Raw genomic sequence first — 15,168 nt, forward strand, 5'->3', positions numbered from 1 at the left:
TTGGATAAAATTCAACACCCATTATGATAAAAACTCTCCAGAAACTGGGCACAGAGGGAACCTACCTCAACATAATAAAGGCCATATACGACAAACCCATAGCAAACATCAATCTCAATGGTGAAAAACTGAAAGCATTTCCTCTAAGATCAGGAACAAGACAAGGATGTCCACTCTCACCACCATTATTCAACATAGCTTTGGAAGTCCTAGTCACGGCAATCAGAGAAGAAAAAGAACTAAAAGGAATACAAATTGGAAAAGAAGAAGTAAAACTGTCACTGTTTGCAGATGACATGATACTATACATAGAGAATCCTAAAGATGCCACCAGAAAACTACTAGACCTAATCAATGAATCTGGTAAAGCTGCAGGATACAAAATTAATGCACAGAAATCTCTTGCATTCCTGTACACTAATGATGAAAAATCTGAAAGAGAAATTAAGGAAACACTCCCATTTACCATTGCAACAAAAAGAATAAAATACCTAGGAATAAACCTACCTAGGGAGACAAAAGACCTGTATGCAGAAAACTATAAGACACTGATGAAAGAAATTAAAGATGATACCAACAGATGGAGAGATATACCATGTTCTTGGATTGGAAGAATCAATATTGTGAAAATGACTACACTACCCAAAGCAATCTACAGATTCAATGCAATCCCTATCAAATTACCAATGGCATTTTTTACGGAACTAAAAAAAAAAATCTTAAAATTTGTATGGAGGCACAAAAGACCCCGAATAGCCAAAGCAGTCTTGAGGGAAAAAAACGGAGCTGCAGGAATCAGACTCCCTGACTTCAGACTATACTACAAAGCTACAGTAATCAAGACAATATGGTACTGGCACAAAAACAGAAACATAGATCAATGGAACAAGATAGAAAGCCCAGAGATAAACGCACACACCTACAGTCAACTAATCTATGACAAAGGAGGCAAGGATATACAATGGAGAAAAGACAGTCTCTTCAATAAGTGGTGCTGGGTAAACTGGACAGCTACATGTAAAAGAATGAAATTAGAACACTCCCTAACACCATACACAAAAATAAACTCAAAATGGATTCGAGACCTAAATGTAAGACTGGACACTATAAAACTCGTAGAGGAAAACATAGGAAGAACACTCTCTGACATAAATCACAGGAAGATCTTTTCTGATCTACCTCCTAGAGTAATGGAAATAAAAACAAAAATAAACAAATCGGACCTAATGAAACTTCAAAGCTTTTGCACAGCAAAGGAAACCATAAACAAGACAAAAAGACAACCCTCAGAATGGGAGAAAATATCTGTAAACGAATCAATGGACAAAGGATTAATCTCCAAAATATATAAACAGCTCATGCAGCTCAATATTAAAGAAACAAACAACCCATTCCAAAAATGGGCAGAAGACCTAAATAGACGTTTCTCCAAAGAAGACCTACAGATGGCCAAGAAGCACATGAAAAGATGCTCAACATCACTAATTATTAGAGAAATGCAAATCAAAACTACAATGAGGTATCACCTCACACCAGTTAAGAATGGGCATCATCAGAAAATCTACAAACAAATGCTGGAGAGGGTGTGGAGAAAAGGGAACCCTCTTGCACTGTTGGTGGGAATGTAAATTGATACAGCCACTATGGAGAATAGTATGGAGGTTCCTTAAAAAACTAAAAATAGGATTACCATATGATCCAGCAATCCCACTTCTGGGTATATACCCAGAGAAAACCATAATTCAAAAAGATAGATGCATCCCAATGTTCACTGCAGCACTATTTACAACAGCCAGGTCATGGAAGCAACCTAAATGCCCATCGACAGACGAATGGATAAAGATGTGGTACATATATACAATGGAATATTACTCAGCCATAAAAAGGAACGAAATTGGGTCATTTGTTGAGACGTGGATGGATCTAGAGACTGTCATACAGAGTGAAGTCAGAAAGAGAAAACAAATATCATATATTAACGTATGTATGTGGAACCTAGAAAAACGGTACAGATGAACCAGTTTGCAGGGAAGAAGTTGAGACACAGATGTAGAGAACAAATGTATGGACACCAAGGGGGGGTAACCACGGGGGGGTGGGGATGGTGGTGTGATGAACTGGGCGATTGGGATTGACATGTATACACTGATGTGTATAAAATTGATGACTAATAAGAACCTGATGTATAGAAAAATAAATAAAATTTAAAAAAAAAGAAGAGCATTGGCACAAGAAGAGAAAATAATATTCTTCTTCAAAAGTAAAAAAACATAAAAAAAGAAAAAGGAGGAAGCCCCCAATTTCTCCTAACATTATCGTTTTTTTTTAATTTGCCAAAAATGTTGGATACATGTATATCTATAACTGATTCACTTTGCTGTACACCTGAAACACAACACTGTAAATCAATTATACTCCAATAAATTTAAAAATAAATAAATAAATAAATAAAATAAAATAAAATAGCTAGTGCAAAGCAGCCGCATAGCACAGGGAGATCAGCTAAGTGCTTTGTGACCACCTAGAGGGGTGGGATAGGGAGGGTGGGAGGGAGACGCAAGAGGGAGGAGATACGGGGATATATGTACATGTATAGCTGATTCACTGTTATAAAGCAGAAACTAACAGCATTGTGTAAAGAAATTATACTCCAATAAAGATGTTAAAATAAATCTACTGTGATAGAAAAAAAAACAAACAACTTAATTAGCTCTCAGAAAAGTGCAGTTGGACCTTTGCCATGCCTTATACCTTATATAAAAATTAACTCAACACAGGGAACTATACTCAATATCTTGTAATAACTTTTAATGGAAAAAAATCAGAAAAAGAATATATACATATATATGTATAACTGAATCACTTTGCTGTACACTTGAAACTAACACTACATTGTAAATTAACTATTCTTCAATTTTTAAAAAATCAGAAAAAAAATTAACTCAAAATGGATCAAGGACCTAAACGTAAGACTAATTTTTTTGCAGGGGGGCTGCGCCGCATGGCTTGTGGGATCTTATTTCCCCAACCAGGGCCCCGGCAGTGCAAGCGCAGAGTTCTAACCACTGGACCTCTAGGGAATTCCCAAGACTAAACTTATTATAAAACTCTTAGAAGAAAACATAGGGTGAAAGCTCCACAACACGGCAGTTGGCCATGATTTCTTGGATATCAAAGGACAGGCAAAAGCCCAGGCAACAAAAGAAAAAAATAGAGAAACTGGTCTATAACTACATCAAAATTAAAAACTCCTGTGCAAAGAAAAAAAAAATTTTTTTAAATCTTCCTAGGCAGAGAATACAGTCAACAGAGTGAAAGTCAATAGAGGGAAAGAATAGAATACAGTCACAGAATGGGGAGAAAATATTTACAAATCATAGATCTTACAAGGGAGTTAATATCTGAAATATATAAAGAACTCCTTCAACTCAACAAAAAAAAAACAAACCTGACAAAGAAAGGACTTAAACAAGCATTTCTCCAAAGATGATATACCAATAGCCGTTAAGCACATGAAAAGATGCTTAACATCACTAATCATTAGGAAAATGTAAATGAAACAATGAGATACCACCTCACATCCATTAGGACAGCTACTGTCAAAAAACGGAAAATAACGGTGGTGAGGATGTGTAACTGGAATCCTGTGCACTGTTGGTGGGAATGAAAAGGGACAGTTTATTCTCAAAACTAAAGGAAAAATCTAGAGCTGTAACTTTAGATTCAATTCGTAACAATCTCAATGAGCAGTTTTAAGTCTTCTGTATGCGTGAAAACTTTCATAATAAATGCAAGTGAGGTAGTCATAAACCATTAAGAAAAAAGAAACCTAAATGAAAAGTTTTTAAAAGCTGAACACAAGATCAATGGCAAACAATGAGGATGTTTTCATAATTAGCTGTAATAAAATTAACATTAAAACAAAACTTATTCTTTTGGCCCTAAATACTATAGAAACTATAACATCTTTGATGGTATAAAGAAATGTGTACATTTTTTGACTGCTCTACATAAATTTTAAAATCTAAACTTGGTAATGTGAAAAAATATACAAACGAAAATACAACTTTCTATTCCATTTATTTTGCTTTTCACAAACTACTGATTAAATTCATACCACATTAATATTTTTAGCATTTAATGTGTAAAATTAGCATAAATCTATTAAAAACAAATCCTAACAGGCAAACAGAAGTCTGAAATTTCAAAATGTGTTAGCTAATTTTAATTAATCAGTGGATACAAATAAGTGAGTACTTTATAAATCTATCTTCAGTAAATTAATTTTGCTCAGATCTCAAAAATCAATAAACACAGTTAATATATGGACTAGGTGGGGCCTTTAATATGTAGAGTAAGCACTGAATTGTGTGTATTGTTGACTAACTTGTCTGTTAAGGATCTTCCAGAAAACCATTAATAAATAATCTATGTTCATTCGAAACACTGAATGCTACTTAAAAATAATGGCAGCTTTTTTGTTATATTTTTTTAAGGTATAATCAGAGTAAAATGCTTGACAGCTAGATGAATTTTTATACATGTATACACCCGTGGTAACCACCATCTAGATCAAAATACATAGTACTTCCAGCACTCAGAAAGCCTTACTCTTGCCCCTGTTATTCACGACCCTACCTACCCACCACTGTCTTAGTTTCTATCACCCAAAATTAGCTTTGACTCATGTTGAATTTCATGAAATCATACAGTACGTACTCCTTTGTGTCTGGCTGTTGCCACTCAACATGTCTATGAGAATCATCCATGTTGTTTGTGTCAATATGTCTTTTTTTTTTTTTTTACTGCTATGTAGTGCTCCATTGCATGATGATAGCATTATATATCCATTCTCTTGTTTATAGACATTTGGGTGACTTGCAGTTGGAATAAATCTGCCATGAATATTCTTGTACAAGTCTTTCGGTGGACATATGCACTCATTGCTCTCAGATTTCTCTTGGATATATACCTAGGAGTAGAACTGCTGTGCCACAGTGAAGGTGTATACTTATTTAGCTTTGGCAGATACTGCTGGTTGAGTGGCTGAACCACATTCTTACCAGCAATGCATGAGAACCATTTACAAGTGTGTAGTGGTATCTAATTGTGATTTGAATTTGCATTTCCCTGATGACTAATGGTGCTGAGCGCAGCTTATCAACCATACAGATATTCTCTTAATGCCTGTTTGTGTCTTTTGGAAGAGCAGTATCAATGAGTACAATTTTTGTGTGTTGTCATTTTCTTCCCCAGGTAAACAGACACCTTTAGTCATAAGAAGTGTCAGCAGAAAAACATCATAAGATGGTTTCCACACAGGGTAAGTTACAAAGTTAAGAAATAACCCATACTATCATAAGTTGTTAAATATTAAAGGTAAATCACCATCCACATGTATTAATAAAGACCAAGGTTAACAAACTGTTTTCTAAGATAACTGTTCCAAATTAGCCTAAACATTGACATTTAGATATCCACTGAATGTCAATTTACTTCAATAAAAGCGGGGGGGGGGGGGGAGGCCAACAGACCCATGGATATCCAATCTCACCTATTTTATCTGATGTCTCTGATATCTTTTATTATTTCAATGATATAGATATGAAAAGACTAAATTCAGCTATTTGACCTGCCTTAGGAAATAGGCATAGCTGATAAAAAGTGTTCTGATACAAAAATTCAAATTCTCTGTCTCTATATACACCATAATCTTTCAACTATTTATAGGAAGATAATCAGGTGGTAGTACTGCTGGTTTAACTCTGAGCAAAAAGAGAAGACAGTGGAAAATTTTAGTGTGGAGTTTTGTTTTCAAAGGGGTGGAGGTTTCATTCCGTCTGGTGAGAATAGCCTGAGTAAAGTCAGAAGCAGAAGGACAGGCTACTGTAACCGTCCAGGCAAGAGGCAATGCAACTTTGGACCAAGGTAGTAGTAATGAACTGCTGCTAAAATGTTGGCGGTTTCAACAACAGGATTTGCAGATTTCTCTGGTATAAAGGTACCAGAGAAAGAAGAAACAAGCAGCACAATGAAGTTTTGGCCTTAGCAACTGCAAGGATGTAGCTGCCAAAACTTACATGGGGAAGAAGTAAGTTTTGGGTTGGGGAAATAGTTCAGTTTCCAACACGTTTAAGTTTGAGATGTCCATTACATATTCAAGTATAGATATTAAACAGGCAGCAGGACATGAGTCTGGAGTTCAGAAAACGTGAGTTGCTAGTATATAAACAGTGAAGTTATGAAATCAGATGAGCTCACAAAGGAAGTGAGTATAGATGGAAAAAAGCATTCTTAGCCCTGAGGTATTCTCATATACAAAGCTCCAGGAGATGAGGGAGGAACTAGTTGAGAAGTCGAGGAGTGGGAAAAGGAAGGGGAGAACAGAAGAACTGATGTCCTAGAAACCAAGTGAAAAAAAGGACAATGTCTCTAACACTGCAAATTTTCATTAATATCACTGAACAACAGAGCTATAAGGGGCCTTCGAGATGACTTTACAGATAAAAACATGGAGGCATAGAAATTCAATAAATTGTGAAAAGTCACAAATCAAAAGAATGACAGAAGATAAAGTTAGGTCTAGTTCACAATGTTCAATGTTTAACAGTATGGAATACAGATCAAGAAACTGGATCCCAAGAGATGATCTACTGAGGGAGAGGCTTTACTCAGGTGTGCCATCAGAATGGAAAAACAAAACAAAACCAGCAACTCTTGTCTGTTTATTCAATTACTAAATATACCAAGTGACCCATATGCTAAATGTTGTCATCCTGTTTCAGCTTATTCAGGTTCATTTTTTTCCCTTTCTTAACAAATCAAACGCATAACTTATTATTTTCTTCCACCCCAATGTCTTTTTATATCTCTTGTCTTGGTTGTTCAATCCATACTGTTAGAATATGCCAGGCTCTAATCTAAGAGAAATACATAAAACAACTCATTTACTCTTCTCGACAGCCCTATGAAATAGGTATTAACCCCCAATTTTGTCAGATAAGGAAACGAAGGCAAAAGACCAGGTAATTTACTCAAGACCACAAAAATGAGTAAATGGCAGAGCCACGATTTTAACCTAGTGGTTAAACACTATACTGCTAAGATAAAATCAGACAAAACATGTGAAAGCACTGTACAAATGACGATACCACCTACAAAGGCACTTCTTAGAATCTTAGAACCTTAATCGCACTCAATTAACACAACTTTTAACGTTTTTGTTGTCTACATTCCATCCAAGTCAGAGTTGATTACTACAATACTTAAATTATTTTTGTCTTTCACAAATATCTTTCTGAGATAGCAAAAAATCAAATTTACCAAAACAACAAATAAAATCCAAGATTTTTCAAGATGGAAAGCTAGCATCTGACATTACCTAATAAATCACTATTTAAATATAGATTCCAATTTCAACTGTAACATATTTTCTCTTATGTACTTAAGAGACTTCATCTAGTTTTAAAATTACTGCCAAATAAAAGTATGATATATGCTTATGTTTTGAGGCAAGTACACATTTAACACTCTAAACAGTCTTAGAATTCATATGAGAGAGGGTTGAAGGTGAATTCAACATCTCTTACCATTGATCTTTCAGGATATCCAAACAAATAGCCCCTGTGACGGAACTAATATTAGGATGCCATATTTTAGTGATAAACCGGACCTAGAATATAAAGCACATTTGAGTTTTAAAGTACAGAAGTAAAACATATATAGTTTAAGTAGAACTATAAGAAAATGAAATCCTCAAGCTAAAAAAAATGCTCATACTTACATCATTTTGCCTAAGTGAAGGGAAGGGTGTAGGAGACAAAGCATTCAGTGAGCCAAATGCTATCAATGACATACATTCTTTTTAAATCTTTTAATAAATGCTCAAAGAAACCCAACAATTAACTAGGTGTTTATAAATTACCTAGCATAGTGTTAGATGCTATGAGAAATTTAACATGGACTAAGATCAATTCAGGTAGATAAAGTAGTACAGAAAATCAAAATATAGATAGTAAACGGCAATTTTTTTAGAGTGAAGGGTGTAGAATAGGTTTGAAGGAAAAAGTAAGCAAAATCGGTACACGGAAACAGAAGTAGAAAGTGACTATAAGATTACTCCTGATTTTTTTGTAGCACTTTTTTTCTTAAATACTTTAAAAAAAATTTTGACAAATATTTTGACAAATATTTAAAGGCCTACTATTATTTGCCAGGCACTGAGGCTTAGAGTTTAAGAAATTTACCCAATATCAAGTAAGTAGCTCACAACAGAAGATACAAACTCACACAATCTAATTTCAGATTCTGAGTGTACTTATTTAAGCATGAAAGAATAAGAAATCAACAATGTGAAAATGCTAACTCTATCACATCACCTTGAAATGAAATCTAGTTCATCAGCTCTTACTTATGAGCTTTTGGAGGAGGAACAGGAGGAGGAGGAGGAGGAGGATTATATCTGACACATATATATGATAGTCATCTAAGTCAAAATTCTTTAACATTTAACAGATTAATTACTATGAACCAAGCTATGTTCTAGTACCTTGCAAAACTTAACTCATCAATATATGCTCTGTGATGAATTGGGAGATTGGGATTGACATTATACACTAATATGTATAAAATGGATAACTAATAAGAACCCACTGTATAAAATAATAAATAAAGTAAAATTCAAAATAAAAATATATGCTCCAAATGTAAGCTATTTATGAAAAGAAGCTAAAAGACTTATCATGCTTCCACTTCTCTCCTTGTGACTTGTCTATACTATCTGTTCTTAATTCCTCACATATTCACTCACTAACTTACATGCCATCTGAAAAAGCACTTCCAGTCACCAATGACTTCAAAACACCTAAAACTAATGGGGACTTTCCACTCCTTGATCCTTTTTAATTCTTAAAATAACCTTACTGCTCTCAATGATATCTACTTCTTTCCATCCACAGAACACCATGTCTTTAAAGGAGACTATCATTCTTTACCTGGGTTACTGTACAGTTTACTGATTTTACTGCCTTCAGTTTTCTTCCCTCCAATCCATTCTCCACACTGAAACCAGAGAGCCCTTTAAAACAAACCTGATTCATGTCACTATTCTACTTAAGGCCCTTTAACGACTTCTCATTCCCTTTATGTAAGCCCACACTCTTAAATTGATTCTAGCCTCGCTCCCAAATCTCACATCTACCCTACATTCAATACAAGTGCTCAACAAGTCATATTTAAAAAAAAAAAAATTTTTTTTTTTGCCTCAGGGCCTTCATACATTTCTTCTTTCAATAACACACCTCGGCTTCCCCGGTGGCACAGTGGTTGAGAATCCACCTGCCAATGCAGGGGACACAGGTTCAATCCCTGGTCCAGGAAGATCCCACATGCCGCGGAGCAACTAAGCTCGTGTGCCACAACTACTGAGCCTGTGCTCTAGAGCCCGCGAGCCACAACTACTGAGCCCACGTGCCACAACTACTGAAGTCCGCGCACCTAGAGCCCGTGCTCCACGAGAGAAGCCACTGCAATGAGAAGCCCACACACCGCAATGAAGAGTAGCCCCCGCTCGCCGCAAATAGAGAAAGCCCGCGCTCAGCAACGAAGACCCAACACAGCCAAAAATAAATAAATAAAGTAAATAAATTTATTAAAAAAAAAAAACACCTCGATATCCTCTTCTCCTGGCTAACTCCTACTTATCATTTAAGTTTCAGCTTCCATAATCACTTCTTCCTGACCTGTCCCATAGCACCCTGTACTTTCCTATGTCACAGTACTTGATCACACTTCTATCATCGCTTTCTTATTTGCCTGGTTTTCTCTAAAATGCATGGTGTCTATCCTGCTTAGTAGAACATTCCAAGCATCTAAAGTGCCTCACGCTGAATGAATGTGCAATAATATCTATATATATATATATTTTTTTTGGTTTGTTTGTTTTAATATTTTGGCGACGCCACATGGCATGTGGCATCTTAGTTCCCCAACCAGGGATTGAACCGTGCCCCCTGCATTGGAAATGCAGAGTCTTAACCACTGGACCACCAGGGAAGTCCCGAGGAAAACAGAATTTTAAATTACTACTGAAGATGCCAGAAGGTTTACAATTTAGGCAGATGATCTAAGGATGTGTGAATTGCAGCTTGCTTTTTAAAGAAGAATCTTCCATACATGATTCTCTGTAGACTCTACGTGAAAAACAAATATGCTTATATGCAGGACCAAGGAAATTATTAAACTATTTCTTTGTACTACAATATACAGTTAGAAATAAATAACTTTGAATTTGCAGATAATCTAATAGAGAAACTAATTTTCAAGAGGCCACTCCATTATCTACCAGTGCAGATGTAAGTAACTGTGCTATAAGTAGTTCTTTGTGTGGTTTTACACTCTTTTATCTATTCCTCTCTTTGTCATTCTTTATCATCAACTATCTCCTTTCTTAGATTTTTCACTTCTTTCTCAACTCCTAATATTACCAATGGTAACCACATATACCCCATCATTCTACGCTCAATTCATATCCACTGTATTCATCACTTTCTCCCAGAGTACTACCATCCCCGACCTATAGCAACAAAAATGTACAAAGAACTTGGAAGGGCTGAAGTATAAAAGTAACGATACAAAGACATTTATTATGACCTACCTGAGTCATACTTGACTGATTACAAAACAAATATGGGATGGTTTACAGTACTAAAATACTTACATGAATAACAATTCAAGTTTCCTTATTTTCACAAATGAAACTAATACTAGCACTGTCTGGGTAACTTGACAACACTCATTAGCTTTGAGGAGCACTCAAAGAATTTAGAAACAAAAATCTTAACACTATGTACACAGTGTTACCAGACTGAAACAAAGGAAGGGGACTATTCTTAGTTATTTATATTGGTACACCATCATCAGTAATCTTATCTCCTCCCACAGGATGCAGCCTATATTTATGCACTCTTCAGTTCAACAAATATTTTACCTTCCACCTCATGGTAGATGTGAGCTCTATTTCCATCAGGAATTTCCAGTTTCAAGCTTGGAACTCAAGGAAGTTACAATATTAAACCTGTTTTAACTAACTTATTGTACAAAAGAAAATGCTATTTTATTTTAAATATGCATGTGCAGAAGGGAAGACTCATAGAAGGCTATTAGCATTGGTATTTATACTCAATTTCATATGTAAAAGTACTTAGGGCTTCCCTGGTGGCGCAGTGGTTCGGAGTCTGCCTGCTAATGCAGGGGACGCGGGTTTGAGCCCTGGTCTGGGAAGATCCCACATGCCATGGAGCGGCTGGGCCCGTGAGCCACAACTGCTGAGCCTGCGCTCCGTAACAAGAGAGGCCGCGATGGTGAGAGGGCGCGCACCGCGATGAAGAGTGGCCCCCGCTTGCCGCAACTGGAGGAAGCCCTCGCACAGAAACGAAGACCCAACACAGCCAAAATAAATAAATAAATAAATAATAATTAAAGGTGCTAATAATTTAAAAAAAAAAAGAAATCTTTAAAAAAAAAAAAAGTACTTATAACACAACACAAAGGAAAAAGAAATTTCACAACCTAATCTCCAATAATAAGTTCGACAAATCACTGAGCTAGAGTTTTCCTAATTTAATGGGTTTTTCATTAATAGAATATTATTACTTTAAAAATAAAGTATGCGGGCTTCCCTGGTGGCGCAGTGGTTAAGAATCTGCCTGCCAATGCAGGGGACACGGGTTCGAGCCCTGGTCCGGGAAGATCCCACATGCCGCGGAGCAACTAAGCCTGTGTGCCACAACTACTGAGCCTGCACTCTAGAGCCCGCGAGCCATAACTACTGAGCCCACGTGCCTGGAGTCCATGCTCTGCAACAAGAGAAGCCACCACAATGAGAAGCCCATGCACCACAACAAAGAGTAGCCCCCACTCGCCACAACTAGAGAAAGCCCACGTGCAGCAACAAAGACTCAATGCAGCCAAAAATAAATAAATAAAATAAAATAAATTTTAAAAATAAATAAATAAATAAAGTATGCATTGAATCAAACTTCTTCTATGCTATACTCAGCTAATTCAAAGACACATCTTCTCTGTTCAGAAGTAAACCTTCTGCTCTTCAGGTCAATAGTTTACTGCAGAGTAATAAACAAAAAATATTCTGTAACCATGTCAAGATAAAACAATGTAGGTTTTCAATCGGGTGCAATTATAGCTGCACAGTAGTGAGAATATGACAGTTAACTTCAATACTTTTACCTCAGAAGGCTTAAAATTAAACCTGAGGCTACATATTAAACATATGTGAACATAATTATGCAAGAAATTTACACAAATATTCCCCACTCTTTCCATCATTATCTACCAACCAGTAAAAATTCAAATCTAATATAGTAAATATCTAGAACATATTTATCAACATTAACTAGCATCTACTCCAAAGCTTACTACCATAAATGGGAGGAGTACCATATTTAAAAGAATACTAAATTCCAAGTATAACTAACTGGTAGAAGCCAGAGGGAGACAAATGTGGGTTGACTGAAGGAAGACCTTTCTAAATCTTGAAGTTACCTCAACATGGTATGGCTGGAATTAAGACAGTAGTGGCCTGAAGAGCAACATGAACTAGTAGCAAAAACATCAGACAGACCTCAGTTCTTATGTTTTTAGCCCATTTTTCTTGCTTTTCTGAAAAACGTGGGAGGGGGAAGTGTTAATAAAATAGTGTTTTCAAAGATTAAATGAAATAATGTATCAAGTACCTAAAACAGAACCAGAACTATGCAATCATTTTGGATTTACATTTATAGACTACAGAGGGAAATAAACACTTTTATTGAGACAATAATTTGCCCCCATTTAAAGTGCACAACTTCATGGTGGTTAGTATATTCACAGTTGTGCAACCATAACCAAAATCTAATTTATGACCATTTCAACACCTCAAAAAGAAACTACAGGGACTTCCCTGGGGGTCCAGTAGTTAAGACTCCACACTCCCAATGCAGGGAGCCCAGGTTTGACCCCCGGTCAGGGAACCAGATCCTGCAGGCCGCAACTAAGACCCGGCGCAGCAAAAATAATTATTTATTTATTTATTTATTTATTTTAAAAAAAGAAAAAAAACTGGGGTTCCCTGGTGGCACAGTGGTTAAGAATCCACCTGCCAATGCAGGGGACACGGGTTTGAGCCCTGGTCCGGGAAGATCCCACATGTCGTGGAGCAACTAAGTCTGTGAGCCACAGCTACTGAGCCTGTGAACCACAACTACTGAGCCCGTGCGCTACAACTACTGAAGCCCACGCACCTAGAGACCGTGCTCCACAACAAGAGAAGCCACCGCAATGAGAAGCCCGCGCACCACAACGAAGAGTAGCCCCCGCTCACTGCAACTACAGAAAGCCTGCTCACAGCAACGAAGATCCAACACAGTGAAAAATGAATAAATAAAATAAATTTAAAAAGAAAATAAAATAAAAAATAAAAATAAACTAACTGTATTTCTATAAACTGTAAATAAACAATTTGAAAATGAATTAAAAAAAAAAAAGAAACTATGTAACCAACAGCAGTCACTCCCCATTCCTCCACACTCCTCCAGCCTTAGGCAACCACCAGTCTACTTTTTTTCACTGTGATTTGCCTCTTCTAACGTTCATATAAATGAAATCATACAATGTGTGGTTTTTTGTGCCTGGCTTTTTCATTTAGCATGATGTTTTGAAAGTTCATCTATTTTGTAGCACATATCAGCACTTTTATCACTTTTATAACGAAATGTGGTATGGATATATCACATTTAATTTTTCCATTCAGTTGATGGACATTTAGGGCACTTCCATTTTTTGACAGTTATGAATAGTGCTGGTATGAACATTTGTGTGCAAGTTGTGTGGACACGTTTTCGTTTCTATTGAGTAGATATCTAGAAGTAGAACTGCTATGTGTTGTATGAAAGGAGAGAAGGTTAGCACTGCCCTTGACAAGGATGGAAGAAGCTCTCAGGCCTGACAACATGCATATGGTTAAGGCACTGCCACCTATTTTGTGGCATCTAACCATTTTTTTTTCAATAAAAAATAAATTAAAAAAAGAAATAAGTGTTGTAGAAGTAGAACTGCTAGGTCATAAGGTAACTCTATGTTTACCATTTTGACCAAAATATTTTCCAAAGCAGCTCCAACACTTTACATTCCTACCAGTAATGTACGAGAATTTCAAATTAAAGAGGAAATTTAAGCATCAATGCTACTGTATTTTACAATGTTGCAGAGGGAAGCCAACAGACTACTTCAAGAAGGGCCTCTTAGGGTGGCAGTCATTGGTTAATGCTAGCTAATATTTACAGCATGCTTAGTCTGTGCAGGCACTGTTCTAAGCATTGTATTTCACTGAATCTCAGGTACTATCAATTATTCAATACACCGTTATTTTATGTACCTTGAGAAAGAAAAAAACTCTGCCAATTAAGTTATAACATCTCATCCATTGAAAGATATATCCTGATTTCAGAGATGTTAAAAATATGAAAAAATATTTCGTAGAATTATTGAAATATTGTTTTTTAAATGGACGACTCCTTTAATCTTCATAATCCTTTCAAAGGATTTTACAAATGAGGAAACACACAGTGGTTAGATAGCTTGCCTAAAATCAAGAAGCCAGTTAAATGCCAGAAGTAAGATTTGAACTGTGGTTGATTATTTTTGTTCTTGGTAGAGTCATATTCACCGTTTCAGAGATTTTGCCCTTACTCCTTCCTCATTAAGAATCAAGAAGTAGAGCACAGTGGGCCTTACAGGATCTAGTTTCTATTTAACCTCTAAGCCTCAGTCCCTCATTTATTAAGACTTGTTATGAAGACCTTCAGGAAAGGCATATAAAATTCCTAGCACAAAACAAGTGACAACTGCTACTATCATTATTTAATAGTAAAAATATAGTGGTTGAAAGCAGTCTCTCTTGAGATCTTTTCTTTCTTCCCTCCTTATTTCCATTAAAATTTTTGTAGGCTTTGAGGTCATCCTTATCTCGAAACATTTTAAAATCCTCTTTTCTTAAATTTACAGTATTCTACAATTAAAGTAACCTCAAGTGACTACTACTCATACTAATGATAACACTGACAACCAAGATTACCTAGTGGAGGGTAACTAGGGTAAGGATGAAAATTAAGT

At 36.1% G+C, this 15,168-nt stretch overlaps 1 protein-coding gene and 1 non-coding gene across 3 annotated transcripts in view; one reads left to right on the forward strand and one right to left on the reverse strand.

Moving 5' to 3' along the window:
- The window catches only part of UBE2K (ubiquitin conjugating enzyme E2 K), a 76,773-nt gene that overhangs the window by 17,667 nt on the left and 43,938 nt on the right, over positions 1-15,168 (reverse strand). For both annotated transcript variants that reach the window (XM_007178803.3, XM_007178804.2), the window contains one exon: positions 7,590-7,672. In XM_007178803.3, coding sequence (XP_007178865.1) covers positions 7,590-7,672 — 83 coding nt within the window. The remainder of the gene's footprint in view (positions 1-7,589; positions 7,673-15,168) is intronic.
- LOC114237300 (U6atac minor spliceosomal RNA) lies at positions 13,936-14,061 on the forward strand. Its single transcript, XR_003622992.2, has one exon. It is a non-coding gene; the product is annotated as a U6atac minor spliceosomal RNA (small nuclear RNA).

The sequence above is a fragment of the Balaenoptera acutorostrata genome, chromosome 5 (genome assembly GCF_949987535.1).
Source record: "Balaenoptera acutorostrata chromosome 5, mBalAcu1.1, whole genome shotgun sequence".
Taxonomy (NCBI): Eukaryota; Metazoa; Chordata; class Mammalia; order Artiodactyla; family Balaenopteridae; genus Balaenoptera; species Balaenoptera acutorostrata.